The 25570-nt window shown below is 45.1% G+C and overlaps 1 protein-coding gene across 2 annotated transcripts in view; it reads left to right on the forward strand.

Annotated features, from left to right (window-relative positions):
- STARD13 (StAR related lipid transfer domain containing 13) overlaps positions 1 to 25570 on the forward strand; it is a 769773-nt gene that overhangs the window by 377680 nt on the left and 366523 nt on the right. Inside the window, exon 1 of one of the 2 annotated variants that reach the window (XM_069205553.1) lies at positions 5565 to 5916. The exons of the other annotated variant lie outside the window; for it this stretch is intronic. Coding sequence (XP_069061654.1) covers positions 5790 to 5916 — 127 coding nt within the window. The 5' untranslated portion in view covers positions 5565 to 5789. Of the gene's footprint in view, positions 1 to 5564; positions 5917 to 25570 lie in introns of those variants that run through there. 2 annotated transcript variants of the gene reach the window in all.

The raw sequence follows: 25570 nt of genomic DNA on the forward strand, positions 1-25570 counted from the left end.
TAGGCCGATCTGCCCCCAAGGGGGGCAGAAATGGCCAACAGTTCTATGCCCCCCTTGGGAGGGCGACCCTTGCCCAAGAGGGCGCCCCCCACAGAAATAAACAAAAAAAAAAATCCCTGACGTTCCAGTGGTTTCTCCCCCCCCTTGGGGGCAGATCAGCCTCAAAATAATAATGGACATAAATAATATGTCCCTCTAAGGGGAGTGACCCTTGCCCAAGGGGCCAACCCCCCATCCAATAAACATACACACACACACACTATCCCTGGTGCCTAAGTGGCTTCTGCCCCCCTTGGGGGCAGATGTTCCCAAAAACAATAGGCCGATCTGCCCCAAAGGGGGGCAGAAATGGCCAACAGTTATATGCCTCCCTTTGGCGGGCAACCCTTGCCCAAGGGGGCACACCCCACCCCCCCCCCCCCCCACAGAAATAAACAAATAAAAAAATCCCTGCCATTCCAGTGGTTTCTGCCCTCCTTGGGAGTAGATCAGCCTACAAATAATAGGCCAATCTTCCCCCAAGGGGGGCAGAAATGACCATAAATAATATGCCCCCCTAAGGGGAGCAACCCTTGCCCAAGGGGCTGCCCCCCATGCAATAAACAAACACACATTATCCCTGGTGCCTAAGAGGCTTCTTCCCCCCTTGGGGGCAGATGCGCCTAAAAAATAGGCTGCTCTGCCCCCACGGGGGGCAGAAATGGCCAACAGTTATATGCCCCCTTTGGGGGGGCAACCCTTGCCAAAGGGGGCGCAGCCACTACAGAAATAAAAAAAATAAAAAAATCCCTGACATTCCAGTGGTTTCTGCCTCCCCTTGGGGGCGGATCAGCCTAAAAATAATAGGCCGATCTGACCCCAAAGGGGGCAGAAATGGCCATAATATATATGCCCTCCAAAGGGGAGCGACCCTTGCTTAAGGGGGTGCTCCCTGACACCATAAAGCAAAATTAAAAATTTTAAATAAAATCCCTGGTGTCTAGTGCGCATTCCTGCTGCCCGATCGCGATGCAGAAATGCTCAAAGAGACATCGAGGGAAAGGAAAACCCTTTCCTTTTCCCCGATGCCTCTTTGTTTGCATTCCCCCCTCCCACCAACCGGAGGATGAACTCACCTGTTCGCCTAACGCTGCGCTGGAAGCAAATGGCTTCCAGCACAACTGGCACCCTCTAATGATGTCTGCGCGCGATCACACGCTGATGTCATTAAAGGGGGTGGGTGGGTGGTCGGAGGTGGAAGAGAAAGAGATTCCCCTTCCATCCCTGCCCTGGGGGGGGTGGAAGGGAAGCCCACGGAGGGAGCGCTAGTGCTCCCTCCGAGCTCTGGTGCCGGGACGTAATGGTTACGTCCTCTGCACAGGAGCACTGTGCTGCAGGACGTAACAGTTACATTCCCAGCACAGAACGAGTTAAAGAAAAACAGGCTGCATGTAAAAAAACAAAAAAATTAAAAATTACCTTTTCATTTTTTCAGAGCAGGCAGTGGTCTTTAGGACCACTGCCTGCTCTGAAAAAAATGTTTGCACCCACATTCACAAAGGGGAAGGGTCCCTTCTGGACACCTTCGCATTTGCGAATGGGTTACCATCAATTTTCAATCAATGATAACTGCGATTGTTTTGCAACCGCATTCAAGGTCACAAAACAATCATGCATGGGCCTGCGAGGTGCAATAAGGATCAGACACCCTTGGAACGCCCCTTCCTAATTACGAGTTGCAATCCCTATTTTGCGAGTCGTTAACAGGATATCAACTCTCAAAATAGGGATAGTACATCCAACAAGGCTATTTTGCAGCCTCAAAAGGCGATTTTCACAGCTTGCAACCACAAAATTGTGTCACTATGAGTCTTAATGTCAATAATGGTCTTTTTGACAACTTTAGATACTTCTTATTCATGGGCCTTTGAAATTTGTGAAGCTTTTCTCTGTCAACTTCATAAAGGTTTTTTTTAAACTTGGTCAAATTTGCAAAGCTGTCAATGTTAAAAAATACAGGAAGTACTGGCTGCACTTTGGCACTCAGCTACAGCCGGGTCCCAGTAAAAAAGGGAAAAAATGGCAGGGGGCCAGGGTAGAGACACCCTGACCCCTTGGTTCCGGTGGGGAGTCCCAGATGGACTGGACACCCACAGAGCAAAAAAGCATTTTTTTCTGCTAATTTCTGATATTTGAGGCAAACAAAATGTTTTTAAAAAGTCAGGGCTCCCACACTTGGTTTTTTATAGGCCCCCAGGTGGGCCAGGTCCCAGAAGCATTAACAATTTTGAGTGTGTGGGGGCCTCTGGGCCACCCCACAACATCGAAAACCACCACCTCCTCAGGGCGATTTCCACGATATATGCAAGAGGGCCCATGGCCTTTCCGTGCCCTGGAGACCATCACCTCCCCAGGGCTTTGATTCAAATATATGTGGAGGGACCACATTCTCCCACCCCAGGGACCACCACCTCCCCAGGGCTTAGATTATAATTTATATGGGGGCCTGTGGCTCCCCGTCCCCCACCTGCACCCCAGTGACCAGGGTAAAGACTAAAAATAGTGAAGGGGGGGACGTTTCAGACCCCATTAGCCCCAGAGAACACCACCTCCCCAAGGCTATCTTAACATTAGAGGGGGGTAAAGCAGTCCCCCTCAAGGAGCCCCAGGTGGCACTGGGGACCGCCACCCCCAGGGCCGGCTCCTGCTATGTCCCTGGGTGCCCATCCCTGGGACATTGCTGTTTGCTGTGTCTTGGTTGTAGCTCTGAAGCTGCAGCCACGTCACAGCACACACTCCGCTGTTTGACAGCGGGACCTGTAAAGCACGCTTGCAGGGACAGAGATGAAAGGTATGCTTCATACTGAAAAGTAATCTTACTCCTTTTAACTAACAAATACAATTTTCTTTTTAATTTGCTAAGAAATATCTCAGTCTATGTATATCCTATATCAAGGCCTAAACAACGATCTCTCTCCCTCTCACTCTCTTTCTCTCAATCTCTCTTTCAATCTCTTACCCACTAAGACACTTACACCCCCACTCACAGACCCATTCAGACATTCAGACTCTCATGAACTCACTCACAGGCCAGTCAGACCGTCATGCATCCACTACCAGACCCACTCAGTTATGCACCCCCTCACACACTACTCAGACTGTCACACACCCACTCACAGACCCATTGACACCTCATGCACTCAAAAACAGACCTGCGCATATAGTGACGCACCCACTAAAACAATGATGTATGCACTCTCACACCCAGACACACACTCTGGCAGCCACTCACCCCCAGATACACCCTCTCACACCCAGAGTGGCAGCGGCCAACTTCTGTTGGGCACGGCCCAAGGGCTGTGCACGGCATGGGGTTGGGTGGCTAGGGGGGTTGGCTGCAGGGACTGGCTGCAGGCTAGCCCTTGCAGACAACCCCTACCCTGCACGGGTGTCAACATAGACATTCACTGAAAAAAACAAAGGTTACAGGGACATTATAGTTAGGTCCTGAATTTACTTGTACAAAACCATAGAAATTCAGCTGTTATAGCTAGAGTGCTTACAACTAACTATAACTCACACCCTAAGGTAACTATAACTCGCACCTTCACCATGCAGAGCGGAATACTCCACATATTATATCATTGATGACATCTTCTATCCAATCTTTAATATTATCACTGCAACATTTGCAATAAAATTATTGATGAGACAACTGTGCAAGGTGAAGACGTGAGTTATAGTTACCTTAGGGCGCGAGTTATAGTTGCTTAAAAGAACAACATATATATATATATGTATATATATATATATATATATATATATATATATATATATACATATATATATATATATAATAATGTGTATGCCAATCATTTATTCACTCATTAATCATTTTACCACCGCAAGTGGCAAATTCATTCGGCAGATGAAGTTTTGTAAACATAACATGTCGATTGGTGAATGGTAATAGGGTTATAGTGTTCCTGGTGAGTGTGGATTGTGGAGGTGGGAATTGGATCGTTTTCACTCTTTGGGAAACAGGGGCACGATTCTGATTCACCACTCTGTTGCAAACTGATTTCCAAAATACCCCTGCCAGGCTGTAAAAAAAAACTATTAATAAACAAATGTTCAATTAAAGGCAGGTGGCTTGTAACATTTTCAAAATGTTCATAACTACCCTATTGATAAACTGTTGCGGGACCAAGTTCACACGTCCACTTGAAGCTGCGCTGGTACACAGAAATGGATGCACACAGAGGCAAGTGGGCGGAAGTGACGAGTCTCTTCACGCATCTGTATGAGCGGGTTGAGTGCCCAGTTTTCGTAAGTGGCAGCATACAGTTATGGGGCAAGAGCTTGCATGAGGGTGGAGGGACGGTGCGACCGTGGGGCCCAGCGGAGATGGCGGTTGCCCAGAGGCGTATCCACTTTTGGTGCAGGAGGTGCAGGGCACTGAGGCCCAGACCCCAGAGGGCCCATTAAACCTTGATGATTGCTTTCTTTTACTTCCCCAGAAGAAGTCAAAGGGGGCATTTTCCTTGCTTGCTGCAGGGCCCATGGCGTCCTTACTACGCTACTGCTGTTGCCTCTGTACACCTATGAAGTAGAGCCCTACTCGGTACTATCGACGTCATTGTACACAGACGTCAGAGGTAGGGCAATCGAAAGTGATGCAACCTATTCACGTTTCTTATTTTGTTCGTCGGAATATCTTTTGAGCTGTTAAAATGAGGCTTTAACTGAGGAAAGAAACAGCAAAAAAGCATTATAATTGCACCTACTTCTGTATGTACATGTTTTGGCTAGCGGTAGAAGTGATTTGATCTTTGGTAGGATGGACAAAGTTTAAGGGAGCAGCGCTCTAGATAGTTATTCTGTAGAATCGGGCCAAAAGTTGGCCTGTCATTTTGAAAACTGGGTCTTGGAAGTCTGCAGGTGGACATTCCAGTCACACCAGCCAACTCTCAACTGGAAGGCATTGGAATAATTGATTTTAAGACGCCTACCTAAGAAAGTTAATCAAAAGCTGTCATTCTAGACGCTAACACCGAGAATTTTTGACAAACGGTGCAGTTCGCAGTTTTGAAAAAATTCTTAAAAAAAGAAAAACTTTTTTTAAGGAAAAGTGAAAAAATTCGATTTAACAAAGACAACTCATCTAACTTTGCACTTTATTCAAAAACGGATCCACTGCAAAATATCAGATGAGTGTCTAACAAAAAACGTGGAAGTGGTGTTAAAAAGAAAAAAGATTGGCTAAGGTGCACACTGCTTAAGACTGCTTTTTCGTGTTTTACATGGATTTTCGGGGCTATTGAATCATTTGCTAATTGCTCTTGGGCTGAAAGTCGCTATCAAGGAGTGTGTCGCCTTGTCAGACAGGCTGCTTCCGGTTCACGAAGCCGTGGGACGTCTGCAGGTAGCGGTTCACCTGTACCGAGGAGACCAGCCGAGACGCACTCAGGGCTGTCCAAGGGTGGAGGAGACGGAGAGCAGCCCAGTCTCCTCTCTTCCACTCAGGGTGGGAGTGACTCTCGGCGCTGTCAGGAGGCCGCGCGCAGGGAGGTGCCGCCTGTCTTGTTCCCGTTACCTCAGTGGTGGGAAGGGAGGGCACCGCCGGGGCAGGCGGGATCGATGCTACTGCCAGCGTCCTTCGGTGCCCGGCTGCAGGGAGGTGCCAGGATGTAAAGCCGAGCACGGACGGCTGCAGGGACTGCTGACACACCCATGCGTCTCCCAGGCGCTGGGGCAGCCCCGGGGCTCCCAGAGCATCTGCCCGAGGGTTCAGCGGAGGTGTCTCCATCATGTCCGGGAAGAGGAAAACTGCTAAGCAGCAGCAGCTCCGGAGATCGTTCAGCGAGCAGCTGCGGGACTCTACCACCAAAGCCTGGGACTTACTGTGGAGGAATGTCCGAGAGAGGCGGCTGGCAGGTCAGTCCCACCACCTGACTGCACCCACACACTGAAGGCACTGCGGCTCTGCGCACAGCCGGCTGCTCGGGCACTGCGCATTCTCAGAGGTCATTTCATACAGGAGAGGCGACTAGCTCGCCACTTGCACCAGCGTCGAGGCACTTTATGGTTGTCCAGCACAGTAACATGCAGCGGCTTCATGGCACGCAAATGGAATTTGCAGAAGAGAGCTAAGGATGGGGCATGTACTGGCGGGATAGTGCACTGGCACAATAGTCGGTGCGCAGTACTCAATGTCACATGAGAGCCAGCCGCAGCTGGCTATGCACAAGCTTCACAGCACTACCGGGACATTCAGTGCATGGGAGAGATGCGCAGCTCGTCACTTGCATCAGTGTCTGCGCTGTGCAGGGCCCGGTGACAGTCTAGAGCATCTCACTATGTGCAGCTATACCACAGTGCGTGCAGTCCTCGTAGGAGCAGAATATTTAATACTTGCCTCCTGTTCTTGGCACTGCGATAGTACGGAGCACGCAGGAGCGACTGAGCGCTGCGGCTTCTCACCGATGGCAGTCTCTGAACAGTGCCCGGGCAGCCGACGGACTCACCTTCTCCACCCGCTTGCGGCACTGCCTGTCCATCAATGTGAGCAAAGTCTCGTCCTAGGAGAGGTGACCAGCTCAACACCTGCACCGGCGTCCAGGCGCTATCAGGGCATCCAGTCTTGTAATGTAATTTGTCAATTATAAAGCGTTCGACGACCACAGCGAAGGGTTTCTTGGCGCCGAAGTGATCACTGAACTTGAATAGAGAGTCAGTTGATCCCCTAAATCCGGCTCTGACAGTGCCTTGATGAATAGTGACACCTGCCCATCAGAGACTGCTGCCCCGGGGTGAAAGGAAGGCACGCAGCCTCTGGACAATGGAGGGTAATCAGTGACCCTGGTTATCAGGGGTCCCTTCTCCACGGAAGGGCCCCTAATCTTGTCACTGCTGTGCAGCAGTCACTCCTGCCATAGGGAGAAGGGCAGTAGAACCCCAGTGCCAGCCTCTGGGCAATGCTGACATGCGCAGTTACTCAGCCCCGAGTCCAAAGCCAGCTCACGATGACCTGCCTCAAACTCTGGGCACTGCTTGAGTGATCAACGACCCTTGCCCATTAGTCACCCCCCCCCCCCCCCGAGGGAGAAAGGAAGATATAATCTGTACGAGACTCTGGGCACTGCCAAACGATGAGTGGCTACTGCTCCGCGTGAACAGGCAGCTCAATTCCTGTGTCCGCCTCTGGGTACTGCCACCGCGACAAGCCCAGTTGCCACAATCAGTGCCCCGCCTGAGCCGCTGTCCAAACGCGGGCGCAGCCGGGCACGTCACGAGCTGTCACCATGTCTCAAGGGCACGCCGCCCTGTCCGTGCCAGCAGCACCCATTCTCTAGCAGCACCCCGTTGTGTATCACCACATGTCGCACCTTTTTCACTTTCACTTACCCCCCTCAGGGGCTGTCAGTGGAAGAGGAAGGCCTCTCCCTGACCCCTGCAGACCGCGCTGTGGACCTGCGCGCGGGCGGAGACTCGACTGCTGCGTTGTTTACAGTGCACAACCCCACAGGCTGCAGCGCGCTCCTTTCCCGCTCTTTTCGGAGCCCTGGCAGTGGGATGTACTCGCGCACTGATGTTCATTCAGAGCACACAGATAAACACGCTGCATATGTTTCCTGCTAGGAGCAGAGATGGCAACTGCACGAATGGAGCGCTTCGTTGAGGCAGAAAGCATAAAAAATGACCACATTTTCACATACTTAATACATAATCAAGTAAATTCAGCTCCATTGACGCAATTCACAAATGCAACAACTTTACGTCTTAATATTCCTTATGTGGAGGAATTCTTGTCATTCTTATTCTTAATAACAACAATAACAACAGTAACTTTAATAATACTAATACTACTAACAATAATAACAATAGTAATAATAATGTTATAGCCATATAACAATAAATCGTGGCTGTTATATTGAATTATTATTATGATAATGATTATTGTTATAATTATTGTCATTATTATTACAAAGAATGGTCATAAATATCCTTATAACAATCATAACTTTTTATGGCGTTTCCCATAGTCCTGGTCATGTCTATTGAAATGTCTAAGTGCTTTATATTATGATGCGTCATAAATAGAAACAGTGATTGAGTACCGTAGTTAGCGGATTAATTTCTGTAATGGTGATGTGTGTGTTGCATGTTAGAAAGGTAAAATCCAGTCTTAAGGAGAAGGTTTTGTACTTCTCTACGTTAATTCAGTTCCATGGGCGGTTGCCTATTAGGTACATCTTGCATAGTGTGTCATTTTGCATGTTACATAGAAATGTTCTGAGGTGGCAAGATTCTATTTTCCAGCATTCTTACTCTACACTTGGCTGTAATGTTTTTTGCAATTTTCTGCTTCGAGGGGCTATTTGTATGTATTTGAGGTATTCAGTGAATTGCCTTGACCTACAGCCCACCTGATGTGTTAGGTTGCCTTGAACTCTTGTATTTGCAGGTCTCTTGCCTTGTAGTAAGCGTTTATCTTAAGTGTTGTTTCAAGATGATGCAGCCATGACTTGAGTTAAGACCCTGCCTAACTGTATTGAATGTTTTATAACCTTTGAATGTGTCCCTGGTGTTTGCTTGGTACGTATTGGTTCATCTCTTTTAAGAAGGTAGAGAAAGAAGGGTCTTTCTTGAGTTGTAGCGAATGCTGTTCCATAATAATGGGGCAGCACCAGGCCAGGATTGTGACAGCAAATGTTATTTATAGAACATTGGGATTTCAACTGTGAGGATGTCTTTATTTCTTGAATATATTTAATCTCCTAGACATTTAGGCCCTTATTGCAAAAAGCAGATTTGCGCTGAGAGTGATAAGTCCAAAAGGATTCTGCCACTCACAGTTCTGAGTATCTCCAGTTCTACGATTATCAAGTGTGCAAAGTACACAAACCCAATAAATCCTGGCCTGGAGACACCGGTCCCTTTAACATGCTGCAGGGGCTGTTGGAAGCAGCCCAGCTCCCACCTGACCCCTGCAGCAGCACCAGGACGTAGACAGTGCTCCCCTCTGACACGCTATAGCCTTTCCTGACTACCTACCCTCCAGTCCACCCGACCACCTCCCACCAGCCTTCCTGCCGACCCTTTACACCTGCTCTGAGTAGGTTTACACTCTGAGCATTTTTCTCCCCAGAGTTGTGAAGAAATGCATGGCAAAGGACCCAGTAACACTATATGCCTCAGTTATCCCACAATCCAGGGAGAAAGGTTCTAATCACTGAAATGTGGTGCGGGTATACCATCCGGAACTGGAGATTCATAATGAGGGTCTTCGTATTAAGTATGGCGTAAGGTTATGATGAGTACTACCATGCACAATTGTGAACATAATACACCCTGTCCTTAGCACGCACTACCTATCCACTTGTTGCCAGTTTAGCGCTTTAACTACAGATGTTGTTGCTTCTATCCACTTGGTGTTTCAGTATTTCTTTCAAGGGAGAGAAGTCTAGATGTCCGCATGCCTGTGTGTCCATTGGGTTTATCTGGAAAGAATTATCGGTGGCACTAGCTGATTAGCACAGCAATTGTTCTCTGATATCATTTCAGCTGAAAGCAGTTGCAAATGGTTTTCCACGACATTAATTGTTATTAGTTCCTTTTGATTGTTTAGCTTTGTATGATGATTTCATTTTTTTAAAATTTAGCCAACAGAATTGGCTTTTTAATCAGGTCCATTAATTCAGAACTACACATGCTGCAATGGGGCCATTAGATCGTAGTTACTCACCCCTGCCAGTACCCTAGGGCACCATGCTAGGTTCCTCTAGATACAGGATTCCCCCACGCTGAGATGGAAGGTTGTATGTCTGAAGTAACACAGGCCAATCCCGCAGCCTTCCGTGTATTCCCAGCTAGTGCTGTCAGCAAAGGCTTCAACCTGCCTACACAAAACTCTGATAAAGATCAGGGAAGCCTGGCCTGCAGAGCTTTCAGGTTAACCACTGCCTGGACTGGTGCCCGTAAAACGTAAACGAGGTGCGTGTTGACGGCCCCTTTTGTGCTCTTTGCCAAGATAGCACGAGCGGCACCACAAACATGGCTGCCTCAGGCACGTGCCCTTTAAAGTAAACAAAAGAGCGCCCTCGGGGAGACGTTCAAAGTCAAACACAACAGACGGCACGGTTGTGAAAAGTGTTTGACCCCGAAGGAGGCAGGTAAGAGCCCGTGGCAGAGCGCATTTGTGATCCTCGGCATGCGGGCCAGACTCCCTGGGGTACTCAACAAAGGGCAGCGCGTCTTGCGATCGATACTTTGGCCACCGAGTCTGATACCCATCTGGTCAGCAGCTCTTCAAGGACGTCTGTTTCTTCCGGCTTTGGAGCACGTGGTTCATTTTTGGACGTGCTCCTGTTGCCCTTGAATCGACCAGTGGCCCCTGCTCATGTCAACCTTGCATCTGTGCCCTCTGCTCTACAGCCTTATGTTTGCTAAGTGCAAACACTATTAGGGCATGTAAGCATCCCTCTCCAGCTTGTAAATTAACACAGAAATACATTTCAGTGAAACAGTTGCTTGTTTGACAAATGCAAATGTTTGAACAGAAAGAAAGTGCAAACCGAGGAGTCTATTTAAGGATAGCTGAATCTGCAGGCAGGGAAGGACGCTGCACACCACTACGTAAAACCAGTATTGCAAACTAAATAAGTTAGACTTGCATTTTGAGCCCTGACCAAAATATATTTTTTAACTGCCTACAGCAACGGAAAACAAAACAAAAATATTAAAAGGGTAAACTTCAAAATAGAAGGAATAGATGTGCCACACCTGCTGGCTCGTGCTAATATCCAACACGTGAGACTTTGGGCAGCAAGGGATAAAGGGAGGGTACCAGATATTTTGAATGTCTATACCCCCCCCCCCTCCGGGAGGGTCTCTGGGCGTACAGGTAATCGGGGAAGAATGCTCCTAATGCATTGGCAAAATTAGAAGAGGTACTGCAAATGATAAAACATCATGGGGCCATGATAGTGATAGGGATGTGATACTGGTACAGTGGTCTTCAAACTTTTTAATGCCGAGCCCCCCCAGTTGAAAAATAGAAATCATTGGGCCCCCCTCAGAATTTTCCACAATTATTTTAGAAAGATGGCAATGTTTAAATAGGTCTAAACCTATTTAAACATTTCAGTTAAGTACTGTTACCTTTTTAAAACTGTAATAAAATGCTTCTGCTTGAAACAAAGTTATGTTATCTGTATAATATTTCTTTTGGCCAGAGTTTGGCGCCCCCACTGGGATCACTTGAGGCCCCCCAAGGGGGGCCCGCCCCCCAGTTTGAAGACCTCTGTACTGGTATGTGGAGACTTTAACACATCAGCTTGTGATACCATTAATAGCAGTGAAATTGTGACAGAAGATTGGAGTATTGGAATTCCGGAGACAGCGATGAATTGTCCACAGTCTACACAAAAAAGCTGAGGCCTTCATTGACCTTATGCTCAACAACGGCCTTTGCTTTGTGAATTGCCGCTCCAAGTCGGATGGTACTGCAAAGGCAACCTTTGACAATGACAGATCTCAATCTGTCATCGATTATGTTGTTGTCAATGTGGTTAGTAGGGCCAAATGTTTTGGGGCTTGGAAATATGATAGGGCAGGCAACGGGGTTATATGAGAGGGAGATTGTCCTGAACAACTGCAGAAAGAGAATACGGTGGGATGAGGGAAAGTACCTGCAGGATCTCCCACAACGTGAACTCATATTGGCTAACTATGGACAATTTATCTCAGATGCTTCGCCCACTGCCAGCTCCCTTATCCTGGCGGCATATGATGCAATGATACTGGAGTTGAGGGCCTTGTGGTCCAAACCTGTAACACCTAAGCCTTGTGATATCAGTAGAAAAGGGCAGATGGGTCGCAAAGGTTGGTTTGACGAGGAGTGTATAAGGGTGAAAAGAGAGGTCTCACTTGCCTTATCCCAGCACCATGACAGCGCTGCTAGCGAAGAGAAATGTAGAGCACATAGAAAGGGCTACAAGAATTTATTGGCAACTAAGAAGCGGACGTACCAAAGTAAACTCTGGGCTGAACTTAAAGAAACTACCGCTGACTATGACCCAAAAAGATTCTGGGCATTGGTGGCAAGAGTGGAGAAGGGGGCAGCGACTGTTGTAGGATCCTGCATAGGCCCCCTTGCCTGGGTTGATTACTTTAGCACATTATACAGTACCCCCGTGGCTGATGCCCCTTCTACTACCCCTTGTGAGATAAGAATTTTAATCCCAGAGGTAATTAGAGCACTGGAAGCAATGAAGAGGAACAAGGCCCGGGCCCAGATATGGTGCCGGTGGACCTTTACCATGAGGCATCCCCTTATTGGGCCAAAATACTCACCAAGGTGTTTAATGCAGCCTTGGAGGGGAATATAGTACTGCAGTCCTGGCACTCTGCCATCATTGTTCTGATTTATAAGAAGGGCGACCGAGGATGCCCTGCTAATTACCGTCCAATCTCTTTGCTAGACGGGGCCGGGAAGGTCCTAGAGAAAGTTCTGCTCAATCGCCTCCATGGGTGGGTTGACGCACAGGGTGTGTTATCAGAAGTGCAAGTGGGCCTTTGTCCCCGAATTGGAACCATCGACCGGATCATTCGTCTCTACCTGATTTTGTATAAATTTACTGTAATCAAGAAGTGCTTGTTATATCTGGTCTTCATAGGTCTGAAAGCCGCCTTTGATTCAGTAGATATGGGTAAACTATGGAGATCACTGCTAAGTTTGGGGGCTGATGCCTCCCTAGTGAAAGTTATAGCATCTCTGCATACGGACAACATGGCTACTGTAAGGTATGAGATGGGTGGGGAATGCACAGACCCCTTCCAGGTACGAAAGGGCGTACAGCAGGGATGCGTCATGGCACCCCTACTCTTTAGCCTTTTTTTGAATGATGGGACCATATCTTTGGTAACTCTACCAGGATCCACCCACAAGTCCTTCAACCAAAAGCTCTCTAGAGTCTTTTTAATATAAGCTCCCCAGGAACACCCCCCAGAACCATCATACAAGATGACTTCCTCCAAAGTTTCTAAATACACCGCTGACCTAGGATTGCACACTACATGTTGTGTTATGTGAATGGGTGTCTGCGTATATGTTTGAAAGTGTGTGCGGATGTGTGTGTAAGTGAATGTATGCATGCATGGATGTTTGTGGGAATGGGTGTGTGTATGCGTGTGTGTGTGAGAAGGGGGCGTGAATGTAGGAGAGTGGGGGGTTATGGAGAGGCAGAGGGGTGAGGGGTAACTGGAGAGGGAGGGGGGACCCCTATCAGTGACAGGGAAGGGATTCCCTGTCACTGATAGTGCTTACCACCATGGTTTTTGTGTTGGTAAGGAGGCCACGAAAACCATGGTGGTAGACAGGGTCATAATCCCGCAGGTGGAACAATGACGGTCGCCGGGCTGGGGATGGATATCTCCAGCCTGGCGGCTGTTAACGCCGTGGCTGTTGGAGTGGTACATTGGCGAGTTGGCTTCAACCAACCTGCCAATGTCATAATATGGCGGTAAGTACCGCCAGCCTGTTGGCAGTATGTACCACCGTATTACCGCCGACCGCCGGAGTCATAATGACCCCCATAGTTTGTTCTTATTTGCACGTAACGTGATACCATGTCTTTTTTCTCTTAGGTGCTTCCTACAACACTTATTGGCCCTGATGATGACCCATTGGTACATGTGGACTGTTGCTAAAAACAGTTTAGAGGATTTATGACATTCCAAATTCTGGGTGTTGTAATGTGAAATCATTGCATTTTTACTGCCACATGCTTTTGACTGTATATTTGTAAATATCACTGGTGCACTTTAAGTTCACTTATTCACTCTTCACTGCACCGTCACTTTGTAGGAGCACCATGCTTCTTGATCCATCAGTATTTACTGTTTTTAATGATACTTCTTTGATGTTCCAATAAGATTTGGTATGTTTATTTAAGAAAGAGTTTGGCTTCCTAAAGAATAAAGACACATTTCTCTACTATAATCAGTTGGAGGAAGACCATACCTTTTGCAAGAGAGACTTTTCTTTGCTGTGGGAGCCTAGGCTTATACTTCCCGCGCACAGGCTAAGCTTTTGTATTCAGATTTACTACGTGGGTCCACAGGTTACAGGGTTTGCTCCATTTTTTGGTATATATACTCATACCGTGAAGCAGCCTTGGACGTTAACAGTAACACTGCACAGCTGAACGTTCTTTCAGATGTAACTTGGACATAGCTCATTCTGCTCATGGGAAAGATGTAACAAGAAACAGCTTTCTGTACAATTCAGTGGCATAATTAGTGAATTATCATTACTGTTATTTTTCGCCAAATGCCATTTCCCTTGAACAGATATAGGGCCTGATTACAACTTTGGAGGAGGTGTTAATCCATCCCAAAAGTGACGGTAAAGTGACGGATATACCACCAGCCGTATTACAAGTCCATTATATCCTATGGAACTCGTAATACGGCTGGTGGTATATCCGTCACATTTGGGACGGATTAACACCTCCTCCAAAGTTGTAATTAGGCCCATAGTGTATCTAGTATACATTAACCTGTGTTATGCATCTGCTTGAGTTAGAGCCTTGCCATCTGGAGGGTTTCCTCTATGTGAATTGCCTCTCAGGTGCCACTTAATCATCATGCTAATTTTGCACTTGTAAAAAAAGAAATGTTCCTTCTTATCCCTTTCTTCATCCACTTTTTTGATGCTCGTGCACATTTTGTGCATTTGCAAATTATGCTTCCCGGGAAACCATTGCACAACTCCATCTTGTGATGTGGCTGCGTGACAGTCAAGTTATTCTTCAAATCAACTGAAAAGGAAGCACAACGTTTGTGTCAACATCCAGCATGAGTCATATGTTCTACCATGCACCTTGTAAACATAAAAGCATTTGGAGGGAGTCGATGAAATGAGTTACCTTTTCATCTTATCCATTATTGTATGTGCAAACTCCACCCCCCAGCCCCAACCACAGCTGCACTGTCAAAAAACAGAGAAGATATTTTAATACCTTAAAAAGAACTTATCAATAGAGATTTATTATTTGAACAAAGGTGCCTTTATTAGGACAATATTGCTGCCCTATGCATCCGGAGGGAACATGCCCTTTGTTTTAGTAAAACTATTTCTATTTTCTATTACATTTTTTTCAGCAGATGTACTTTGTTAATGTGGCGAATTGTAGGCAGTGTCGGACTGGGACAGATAAAAGGCTCAGGCACCAAAATAAAAGTGTCCTCCATTAATGAAGCAGATAGCTCACATTGCTTGAGTATTGTATTTTTTTTTATGGTAGTCCAGCAATGCGTCAGTTTAGCGCCACAGATGCGTCAGAATTTCTGACACATCTGTGAAAACATGCATCATGGAGCTCTGTATTGTAAATACACCTCATCCACGGTGTTGTTAGGGGGACATAGGGCAGCTCAAGAAATCTGACGCATCGGAGCCGTTTCGTCAAGTTCTTGCAAATGAGTTCCTAAGGGTACTAAAAACAATGATGAATAACTCAGGAAAGGACCGTGGTGTGGAAAATAGGATTAGGAGGTAATGGTTGACAACACTCACATTTTACCCACATTTAAGAGTCTCCATTGGGTGTTCAGAGACCTGAGGTGGCATGGAAGGTGGCAGAGATGGCTGACCTTCATTTCATCTCCAAACGTTCCTTTGGATCTCTGGAGACCTGGGAGACTGTAATCAGTGATCGCCCAAGCACAGGATTAAATTCCTAATTTTGCAGTACTCTGATGAAAAGAATGGTGATACATGAAACTCATTTTTACCTTCTGTTACATCAGCGCAGTGAATAAGCAGATTTCAAATCCATTGATCTGTATAGTAGTTATTAAAAAATATAAACTAAGCACAACAAAGCGCTTGTGTCACTATGTCGGGCAGAATTCTTCACATGGTAGACTGGCATTATTTATTAGGCCAAAATCAGGATATATAGACTGTGCTGTTTCTGTTGCTCTTTTGATGGGACTACTACGAGTTATCTCTGTGTACAATTGACTGTAACAGTATAATTTACACTCTGCAAGACCCTGCACCTGAATTCTCCAGAATCCTGATGTCTCCAATGCTTCCTTATTGTCACTGCTGGCTTGTTAGTGTTCATTGATCATATTTATCAATAAAGTGTGACCTTTTGACTGCAGCTTCCTTCTAATGTCACTTATTGATGATATAGATTTGGAAGCATCTGTGACATGATTACCGGCCGCCATTAGAATATTGCACCATGCAAAGGTCAGCAACAGATCCATGTTTGTAGTTTCAGGATCTAGTTTCCATGTTATATCCCATTACATGTGACGTTTTTTATAGCCTTCTTTGATGATATATTACAGAAGATGTATAGCTTGTTAAAGAAAGAGAGAACATTGTCAGAGTTTTGATGGAGTGTCAACTCTGTGTTTGTCTGTGGAAGGATGCCCGGTCCAAAACCGTCAGACCAAAACCGTCAGCCACTAAAAATTAAGCACTGAAGCAGAGGTTAGCCCCCCGTCCTCCACGCCCCCGGCAAAAAGGCGCATTTACAATCAGCAAAACACTGGTCTAAATAGCAAGAAGGTGGGTGCTTAACAATTCAGGGGGATCCCAGTGGAACACCATGGAGTTTCAGTATGTTTTTATTATTGTGGGCAAAAAACCCTATTCCACCATGTAATTGAGCCCCTTCATCTGAATAAATCTAGATTAAAATCGGAGATGAATGCTGCATTTCCTTATCTCTTGTTTTAAGACAGGCTATTGTATTCATGCCCATCAAAGAGTGAACCACAGATTGGAAGGTGAAGTCTGCCAAGTGTTACTGGGAGAGAGGAGGTTGTGAGGTTCTCCAAATACTGCACTGGAATCTAAAACACAGTATGCACGAGGAGGAAACACCTTTTTATTATAATATAGGTTGCTTTTGTTTTAGAAATATGTATAATTGCAATGATGAGTCTTAGTTCTCCATTTGTTTACAAGATTGCTAAGTCACTGACGATGCAATGCTCTACTCCTGGGCTCCAGTTTAACTGCCTACGACATTCTGGAAATTGTAGTCCGAGTTCATTTTGGTTAAACTAACAATGCGGAAAACAATTCTTTGTAATAGTAAAGTCAAGGCCTGGATCCTTATTTATTAATTTGAGATGGGGCACGATACCGTGTGTGTATCTTGGGAGTGACAGGGCGCACGGTTAGGGCTTTCTTTGGCGTCAAGAGCAGAACATCCTAAGTGGGAATTGCCTGTGGAGTGAGAGGAGGGTTAAGCTGACAGGTTTGTTTGCATCCGTGGTATGTTGGGGGACGTGAAATATGTGCATGTGCGTCACTGTTTGCGAAATCTAAAAAATTAGAATGCTGCTATATTCCTATGTTCCATTTCTATAATAGCAGCAAGCATGGTTTACGACCTAATACTAATTTCCTTCATACATCTTGACTGTCTTTTTAATTTTCATCCACTGGTTCACAATTTTGGGACAGCCTTCTGCGTTGTCATCAAAAGCAAAACATCTTGAAATTATTTTTGACAAAGAAATTACATTCTTTGATTAATTCAGTGGTGAAAAGTATAGCCCTGTGATTCTTCATGTTTAGGAAAGTTTGGCCTCTTTCATTCATTAGCGCTAGCTGAGCTTACAAGGCTCTCAACTTCTCAAAGTTGGACTACTGCAATTGTGTATTTACAGGTATTCTTAAGCAGGTATCCAAAGGCCCAAATCCTGACACCATAAAGGATTCAAATCAAGCATCGAGAACGTGCCATGGCAACAAAAAATGTGATCCAGACTCACCTGCGTTAAAGGGCCTCCACTGGCTTCCGGTACAACAAATATATAATTTAAGTGATTGTGTACGGCTCACAGAGCATCACAAAAAAGGATCAATTTATCTCCAGAATCTAATCCTTCTGTATGAACCATCTAGGAACTTATGGTTATCCAACAAATCACAACTCATCCCATAGTAGCCAAATTATGGTACTAACATCGTGAGTCCCTTATATCTTGTGCATTTTGTAACAAATAAGGAACCAAGACAATACATGACAAACAAGAACAGAGATGTATTCATGGAACATGCCATCACAACATTTTGTTGCGGTAAGAATGAAGTCAACACAAAGCTTTGCAGTTGGGACAACTAGTACAGCGGCCATAATTATGGCTGATTTCTTCTGTGGGGCTTGTGGGCCACTGACAGTGAGAGAAGGAAATGAGAAATCGGAGAAAATCTGCTCCATATCTGCACCTAGCTGACACAATAAGGACCAGCATTCTCGTAGAACATTTTAGAGGATAATCTACTGAGCTGGGCCACCAGACAGGGCGAATCTATTTCAGAAGACTTCCCTGGTACCTCATTGTTGCATCTATATGCAGGCAGAGATTGCCAAAAAAATAGTCAGTGTGTGTTAAGGCAAATAAAATAGGCAGCTTGAATTTTTGCAGACTGAAGTATATTTATATTTATAATAATTCAAAAGGCACTTGTGCTTATTCCAAGCACCATTTCTATGCCACATTACCTCACAGAAACCACAGGTAGACTACAGTCATCTCCGGATTACACTGCCCTAACATAAGGTGTAGGTACAGTACGGGCGTCCGTAGTCCAAGCTTGTCCCAGACACACAACAGGTACCGCAGACGCCTCCACGGTGCTAGCGTCTCGCAGACACAGCAGGCACAGTACTGGCGTCCTTCCGCTCACTCACAGAACATGTGCAGCAAGGTCAGCAGTGCAAGAGCCCATTACACTAAAAGCTCAGTGCCATAACAAAGGCCCCCTGGAGTGCGGGGGGCAAGCTCCAGGAGACCCCCTCAGTGCAGTACTCTGGCCTGAGAGTTCCTGCGTGAGTTCATTGGGGGGCCCTCCACGTACTGTGCGGGGGGAGGCCTCAAGTTTCGTTACGCACTGCAAAAGGTCTGTCAAAAGAAGGACAACATTCACTCCCAGGGAGCAGGTCCAGTGCAGCCATCTGTAGGGCAAGATTCCCTCACTCAGAGCAGGTACTGTTGCATCATCTACAGTGAAAACGTCGGTAACATATAGCAGGGACCGCAGCAAGCTGATCGCACACAAGCACAACACAATGATTCACAGCCCAAGCTGCCCTCACAATGAACATGTACGAGACCCAATGAACGATTCACTCGGATACAGAATAGGTTGAGGAGGGCAAGCATCCCTTTTTTAGACTGGTGTACGGTTGACAGCAGTGCTGGCTTCCCTCACACACAAGTTATGTAGAGGACAATAATCTGCAGTGCATACTCGTCTCAACTTGCACACCAAACATGCACATCAAGGGCAGCAGTACACGTTTCCTTTACACAGACATCCAGCGCGCAGAGAAAAGGCACCAGTGTGCATGTTCGTTACACAGACAGACTCAATACAGCACCGGCACCGTAACAATAAGCTTCAAGCACATAGAACATAGATGAAGCAGCTCTTGGTCAAGCTTCCCCCAAACACAGAGCAGATATAGTACAGACACTGGCAATACATTCTTATCTAACACACAACAGAGACATTAGCACGCTTAGCTTCTTGCAACAGGTAGAGTGCAAGCACTTACACTGTTAGCCTTGCTCCTAAACAGATACAGAGCATGAATGCCTGTTCTGAGGGAAAGCATCCTCAAAGAAGATTGTCTCATCGCCTACATGCAACCTCTGTATACCTCACCAGTTCTTTGCTCATAGATTTATAGGTTGCACTAACTGAGAAAGATTACCAGGTGTATATATTTTAATATTTCCCATGCCTACTGCAGCAATCAGACACTATCACTGAGCCCTATGTTCTCTCTCTCATCTCATACTAATCTTTGTGACTAACATACTTTTTGCAATTCTATTTCTCCGTTGTTCACCGTATTCATCAGCAAGGGTGCTTGGTTCTTCCATCTGTTGTGCTTCATTACACAAATAAAACTTTCACCAAAATGGCCCACTTATTGTCTTTGCCAAAGCTTGTTTTAGCTTGTTCTTAAAAATCAGGAAGAATACAAGAGTTCCCCAATCGGCCATAAATCAGCTCAGAAAGGTCATGCATCAAATCTTTGTGGTGGCTAGGACCTTGTTCAAACAGCAGTATGCATATGAGTAGTTACATTTCATTGTACCAATGGACGGGACTTAGAACCATGTTATGCACATCAGTAAAGGACATCCAGTACAATGAAGTTTAAAAACATAGTAACACAGAAAACAATTGTATGCACTTTATCTTTTCACTATTCCACAACACCATATGTGACACCCACCACCATATCCATGAGCACCTTCACCACAAAGCAAACTGGTGAGCCATCAACTCACTAATATGTTCTTTACTTTTTTAGAGGACCTCAGTGATTGCATAAAAATCATCTTTTTTTGGTCTACCTGCATAGGAAATTGGTTCACCTGCATAGTTCACCTGTGCAAAGCTTTTGCACAGGTGAACTAGAGAATTTGATGGATTTTTAGCAGGAACTGCATGAACTTCCTTAAATGCCTAAAATGTTCTAATCACCTACACTGCAGCAGTTTGCGGGCACTGTGAAATTACCACTTTTAGTTTGTATTTCTCTATGCTTTTTGTAACAGATGTGGATCCAGCAAAAATGGCAGATTTGCGTTGTGATTCACATTCATGTACAATTGACAGAACTAATCACTAAGTGCTAACTAGGGGAAAACCCAACAGGTTTGAACATCACTCTGGAGGAAAACCTGTTTGATCTATTCCCTATTACACAAAGAGAAAATAGCCATTTTCGCTGTATTAGCTGTAAGAAATTAGGTTAGTATTTGGGGTGGGAGACTACTCACCTCAAGCAAGAGTCACAACCTCTGTCAGGGTGAATCCTCAAAGTCACTAAATTAACCTGCGCTCAACCCCTTGGTAGCTATGGCACAGAGCAACAGCAGGTTCAGCCCTCTTCTGATATCCCACAGGTCCAGGAAGTGTTCTGATGTCGGTGCCTGGAGGCTTGCCCTTAAAAATCAGGAAGAAGACAAGCATTCCCAAATCAAACATACAACATTTATGCCTGGTACTAGTTAAGGGGGGGGAATTACCCCTAGGCACACCCTAATGTAAAAGTTCCCGGGCCATCTTGACCCACCTTGGGCATTATGAAGAATCCAGTTTGAAGAGGTCACTATACCCACAATAAACCCAGAGACAGAAATCTGTTATGGCAAGAGAAAAAGCCCTTCTGCAACCAGGCAGTGGCGCCACCAGAATCTTTTTGTCATCCTGTTCTTTTCCCTTTCAAGTATGCCCTAAGGGTTATGTGTAAACCCCAAGACAGAAGTCTGGTAGAACAAAAGCAGAGTTATTCCACAAATAGCGGTTTATGTATTTGTCTAGCTGTTCGCATTCCTGAGATACAGTATTTTTTAATCTGTACTCTGGTTTTCTTAAAAAGACGGATAGACCTGCCACAATGATACTAGCTTGTAGGTATTTGTCACTGTGAGGGCATGCTAACATTAAATTACTACAGGTCCTACTTTTACTTACCACACACCCAGCCTTGTGGGTTACATGGCCTCCATATGCCTGGTTTATGAGTATTTAAAAGGGAGGTTAACAGGAGTCAAATGGGTTTATTGCTGTTTTTTACGCTGCTACAGTCAGGTTACATGATAGGCCAGAAGGCATATTTGCACTGCCACTGTAGGGGATGGCACAATAGTAACTGCAGTCCACAAGGGGCATTAACTTCCAGGCCATATACTACTGAAGAGTAAGAGTAGAGTGCACAGAGTTGTAAATCCAGCAATAATATAGGGTTTATCATAAGGCAAAAAAATGGGGTGACCACACAGAAAAGGTGGATTTCCTACATTTGTGAGGTACAAAATGATGGGAATCTGACCCTTGAGATTGTAAAACATAGCCAGATGATGGAAGTGTTACAGTCACAAAACTAAAAACACACGAAAAACATCATCTGTAAGCCGGTGCAAAAGGGATAGAAGGCAGTTGAATTCGATAAGTCTGTCATGAATTCAAGGCTCATGATAAAACGGCGTCATGCAATGTCCAATCAAGGCTTTCGGTAGGAGCAGGTTACAGTGTTGCAGTTTCGCCAAAAGGCACTTTGCCTTTTGGCAGTAGCTCTAAACCAACAGAGCAGAAGGAATATTTTTGCTACAAATGTAAACGTATGCAGCACTTACGTGTTTTATCTGCAGTTAGTAAAATAGATTTAATCAGCACCCTGTTTCCGGTGTATTGGGTTGTGTACTGGCCACGGACTGTTTTGAAGAGTGTTGACATAAATAGTGTGATTAGGAAATTCTTAGAACAAATGTGTATGTTTTGCCTACCATTCTCTCTACTGGGATTATTTGATGTCAACCCAGGTGCATACATTTTCCTTTACCATGTTTCTGCAGGGTGAGGGGAAAGGGGCGCAGTGCGAGGTGTGTGTGTGGGGGGGGAGGGGCTGTGGGGGGCAGACAGGGATATTTGGGAACAGCAGCTCTGGCTAGCACTAAACGTTATGGAAAACGCTGCGAATTTAGGGACCTTATGTTTTGAGGCACAACCCACATAATCCACATAATCCACTTACTCTGGGAGGGAATCAGCGGTGCAGTCATGACGGGCCACACAGACTTACACAGTGATAAAAAGAGGCAGCCCCCCCACTCTGGTGATGGTGGAAGAGGCCTCTACCCTCTGTTACTCAGCTGCCACCAACCGTGAGTCATATCTTTGCCTGGTCATAGGGAGATAAATTACCCATATTAAAAGAGTACTTACTTTGTTATACTTCTGTCACTTCCCAGAGTTTTGCAGTCTCTATGAGAGCAACATCCAAAACATGTGGAGCGCCTGCCTGGGAACTCATGGCGCACATCTTTTACATATAAAAACATAATGAGAAAGCAGGATGCACGTGGCTACTGCGCTACTCAGCCAATGTACATGAAACTGATCTAGTCCCAAAGGATGTACTTTATTCAAGTATTGAACACGAGGCCCTAGTTTCAGATATTGTGATCATGGTTGCCAAGCTATGTATCAATTACACACTTGAATAAACTATTCCTTTTAAATATGCATGCACTGCCTATAAACAATCATCTTGCCTTGCTAGCGTTCATATGGCACGTGCACAGTGCTCTGAAGCCCACGGATGGGGTTGCTTAGTGCGATACAGCATAAATAATTATGATGACCTATAAGCAGGTTCCGGCTACCAAGAATGAGGCCACAAATAAATCCACAGCAAAGTTACTAACATGTAGACAATCCGTAAAGACACATTTAAACAGAAGATACCCTAGCTGTCTGCTGCCCACATGTGAAATCTACTAACCTGCAAGTAAATCTAATGAAAGGAGCCTGACATTGAGAAAGAAAGCAGAGACCCACCTCTATAAAAACATTTCAGCCATAGAAGCATCCAATAACATCTCCAAACCAGGACAGTGAACTTCATTGAAACTGCTAAAATGTACGTGTCGTGCTTTGGGTATGTATATCTTCTCACAAAGATGCCAAATTGATCATGATGGACTGGCACCTTCGGATAGTGCTGACGTCTTTTAACAAAAGCACTTTTTAAGTTGCGACTGCCACTCACGATGATCAGACTGTGCCCTGTTGGCAGAGAAAAATGTTACTCGCCATTTCTGGGCTTTCATGAAGAAGCCAGTGCGTCATGGAGTTATAGGCAAGGCCAGCGGAATTGGGTGATTCTGTGGTTGCAGCATTTTCTGCATAGATTTGGATTTGATGCTTTTGCCACATAATCTACCATCTGCTACAGGATTTGCAGATTTTAGCAGAAACTGTTTCTAGAACTATATGATCAAAAGTTACTAAACACATGGCTACATGTGTTGCACTGCAGTGGAAAGACTTTTTCAAAGGTCCCCTTTCATTTGCTTATTGCTGTATTTGAGTGTCAGACTGGTACTAATTAGGTAAAAGCTTTGCCCAGACCGTTAACATCTGTAAAAAAAATGGCAAAATAATGAAGTAGTGCAATCACAAAATATATTGCCTTAATTTGCATTTTCCAGTCACATAATTAGTCACACCTGCGGCATAATTTGTTGTTCCCTGTCGTATAATTCCAGTGGTTAGAGTTGCCGGCTTTATATGCTTTACTCCACTCAAATGAACATGATAATGGCTTGTTACAGAAAACTCCTTAAGTGAAAACATGAGGTTAATTTTTTTAGCAAGTTGGCCTTGCAAAAGGCGTGGCACAAACTGCAAGCCCTAAATTCACAGTGATGACTTTAATAGTGTGGGTCATTGAAAGAGCAGGCAGCTCTGTTGCTTCTGTTCCACCCTCCTTGATAAGGGGCTGCCATGCCGCAGAAAACCATGGTTATTATTCACTTTTTTCTTTATATATCTATGATCCGCCTTCCACTTTAGGGAATACTCAAGGCCTTGCACCCAAAATTGGAGGTCGTTCAATCTCTTGCCTTCCTTATGCTGATAACATAGTGGTGTTTGATCTCACCCCAAAAGGTCTAAATAGGTGCCTGGCTGCCCTAAACGACTACACCAAGCAGCATTATTTAAAAATTAGTGCACTAAAGTCTCAACTGGTATGCTTTTTAGGGAATAAATCTTGTAAAAAATTAATTCCTCCTGATCTGTGGGTCATCAGAGGCTGGAGCGGTTAAAATCCTATTGCTTCCTGGGAAAAACCGTATCCTGTTTACTTAGTGACCGATACCATATACATAATAATGTCAGTAAGGCTCTTTCTCAGGCACATGGTCTGTTGGCCTTTTATAACGCAGTTGGCCAGCGGCATTTTACTCATCTATTGTCTGTTTAACAAGCTAAGATTCCGGCCACCCTTTTGTGTGCCATAGAAGGTATTGAAATTTCTAAATGGGAGTCTTCAAATAAGATAGAAGAACGGATCTTAAGATGTCTGGTCTCCTGTAACAACTCAGCATCCGTGGCAGCCCTAAGGCTTGAATTCGGTACTAAAAGTCCCTATGCACAGGGAATTGTGGCGGTAGTTCGGAGGGCCTTTTGTCTAGTACACAGTGCAGAATATTCCCTAAGACATTTAGCATAGAAATAAATCTTTGGTTTGCTAAGAGAAAAATCACAGTTTTTTAGAAATTATAACCTCACTGTGCAGCTGATTGAATTTGATTCTGATCTTATTTTATCTTTACCGCCCCTTTTATTTAAAAAGAGCCTAAAAGAGGCTACAAGGGATAAAGGTTCCCTGTTGGATATTGAGTCCTGGCCCAAAATGTGGAGACTTTTGCCTTTAACCAATTTGGTGATTTTTAAATATTCCAAACCTTATCTATTATGGAATTTTCCACATGGGGTATAGCTCTTTTTTATTTTGTTGAGACTAGATAGATTGCCCCTCAAAGAATTGACCTCCAAGTTGGATGGATCTTCGAACACTTGTGATCTTTGTCAGTCGGGGTGCAGAAATGTAAGTACGTGCTATTTGTTTGTCCCTCTTTAGCTTTCTTAAGGACAAAAATTGTTGAAACCGCTTTATTTGAATTTTAATATTCACTCAGCAGGCGAGGCTTTGGAGTTTATGTACAAGCCACTGAATGA

This window comes from Pleurodeles waltl, chromosome 8 (assembly GCF_031143425.1).
Source record: "Pleurodeles waltl isolate 20211129_DDA chromosome 8, aPleWal1.hap1.20221129, whole genome shotgun sequence".
NCBI lineage: Eukaryota > Metazoa > Chordata > Amphibia > Caudata > Salamandridae > Pleurodeles > Pleurodeles waltl.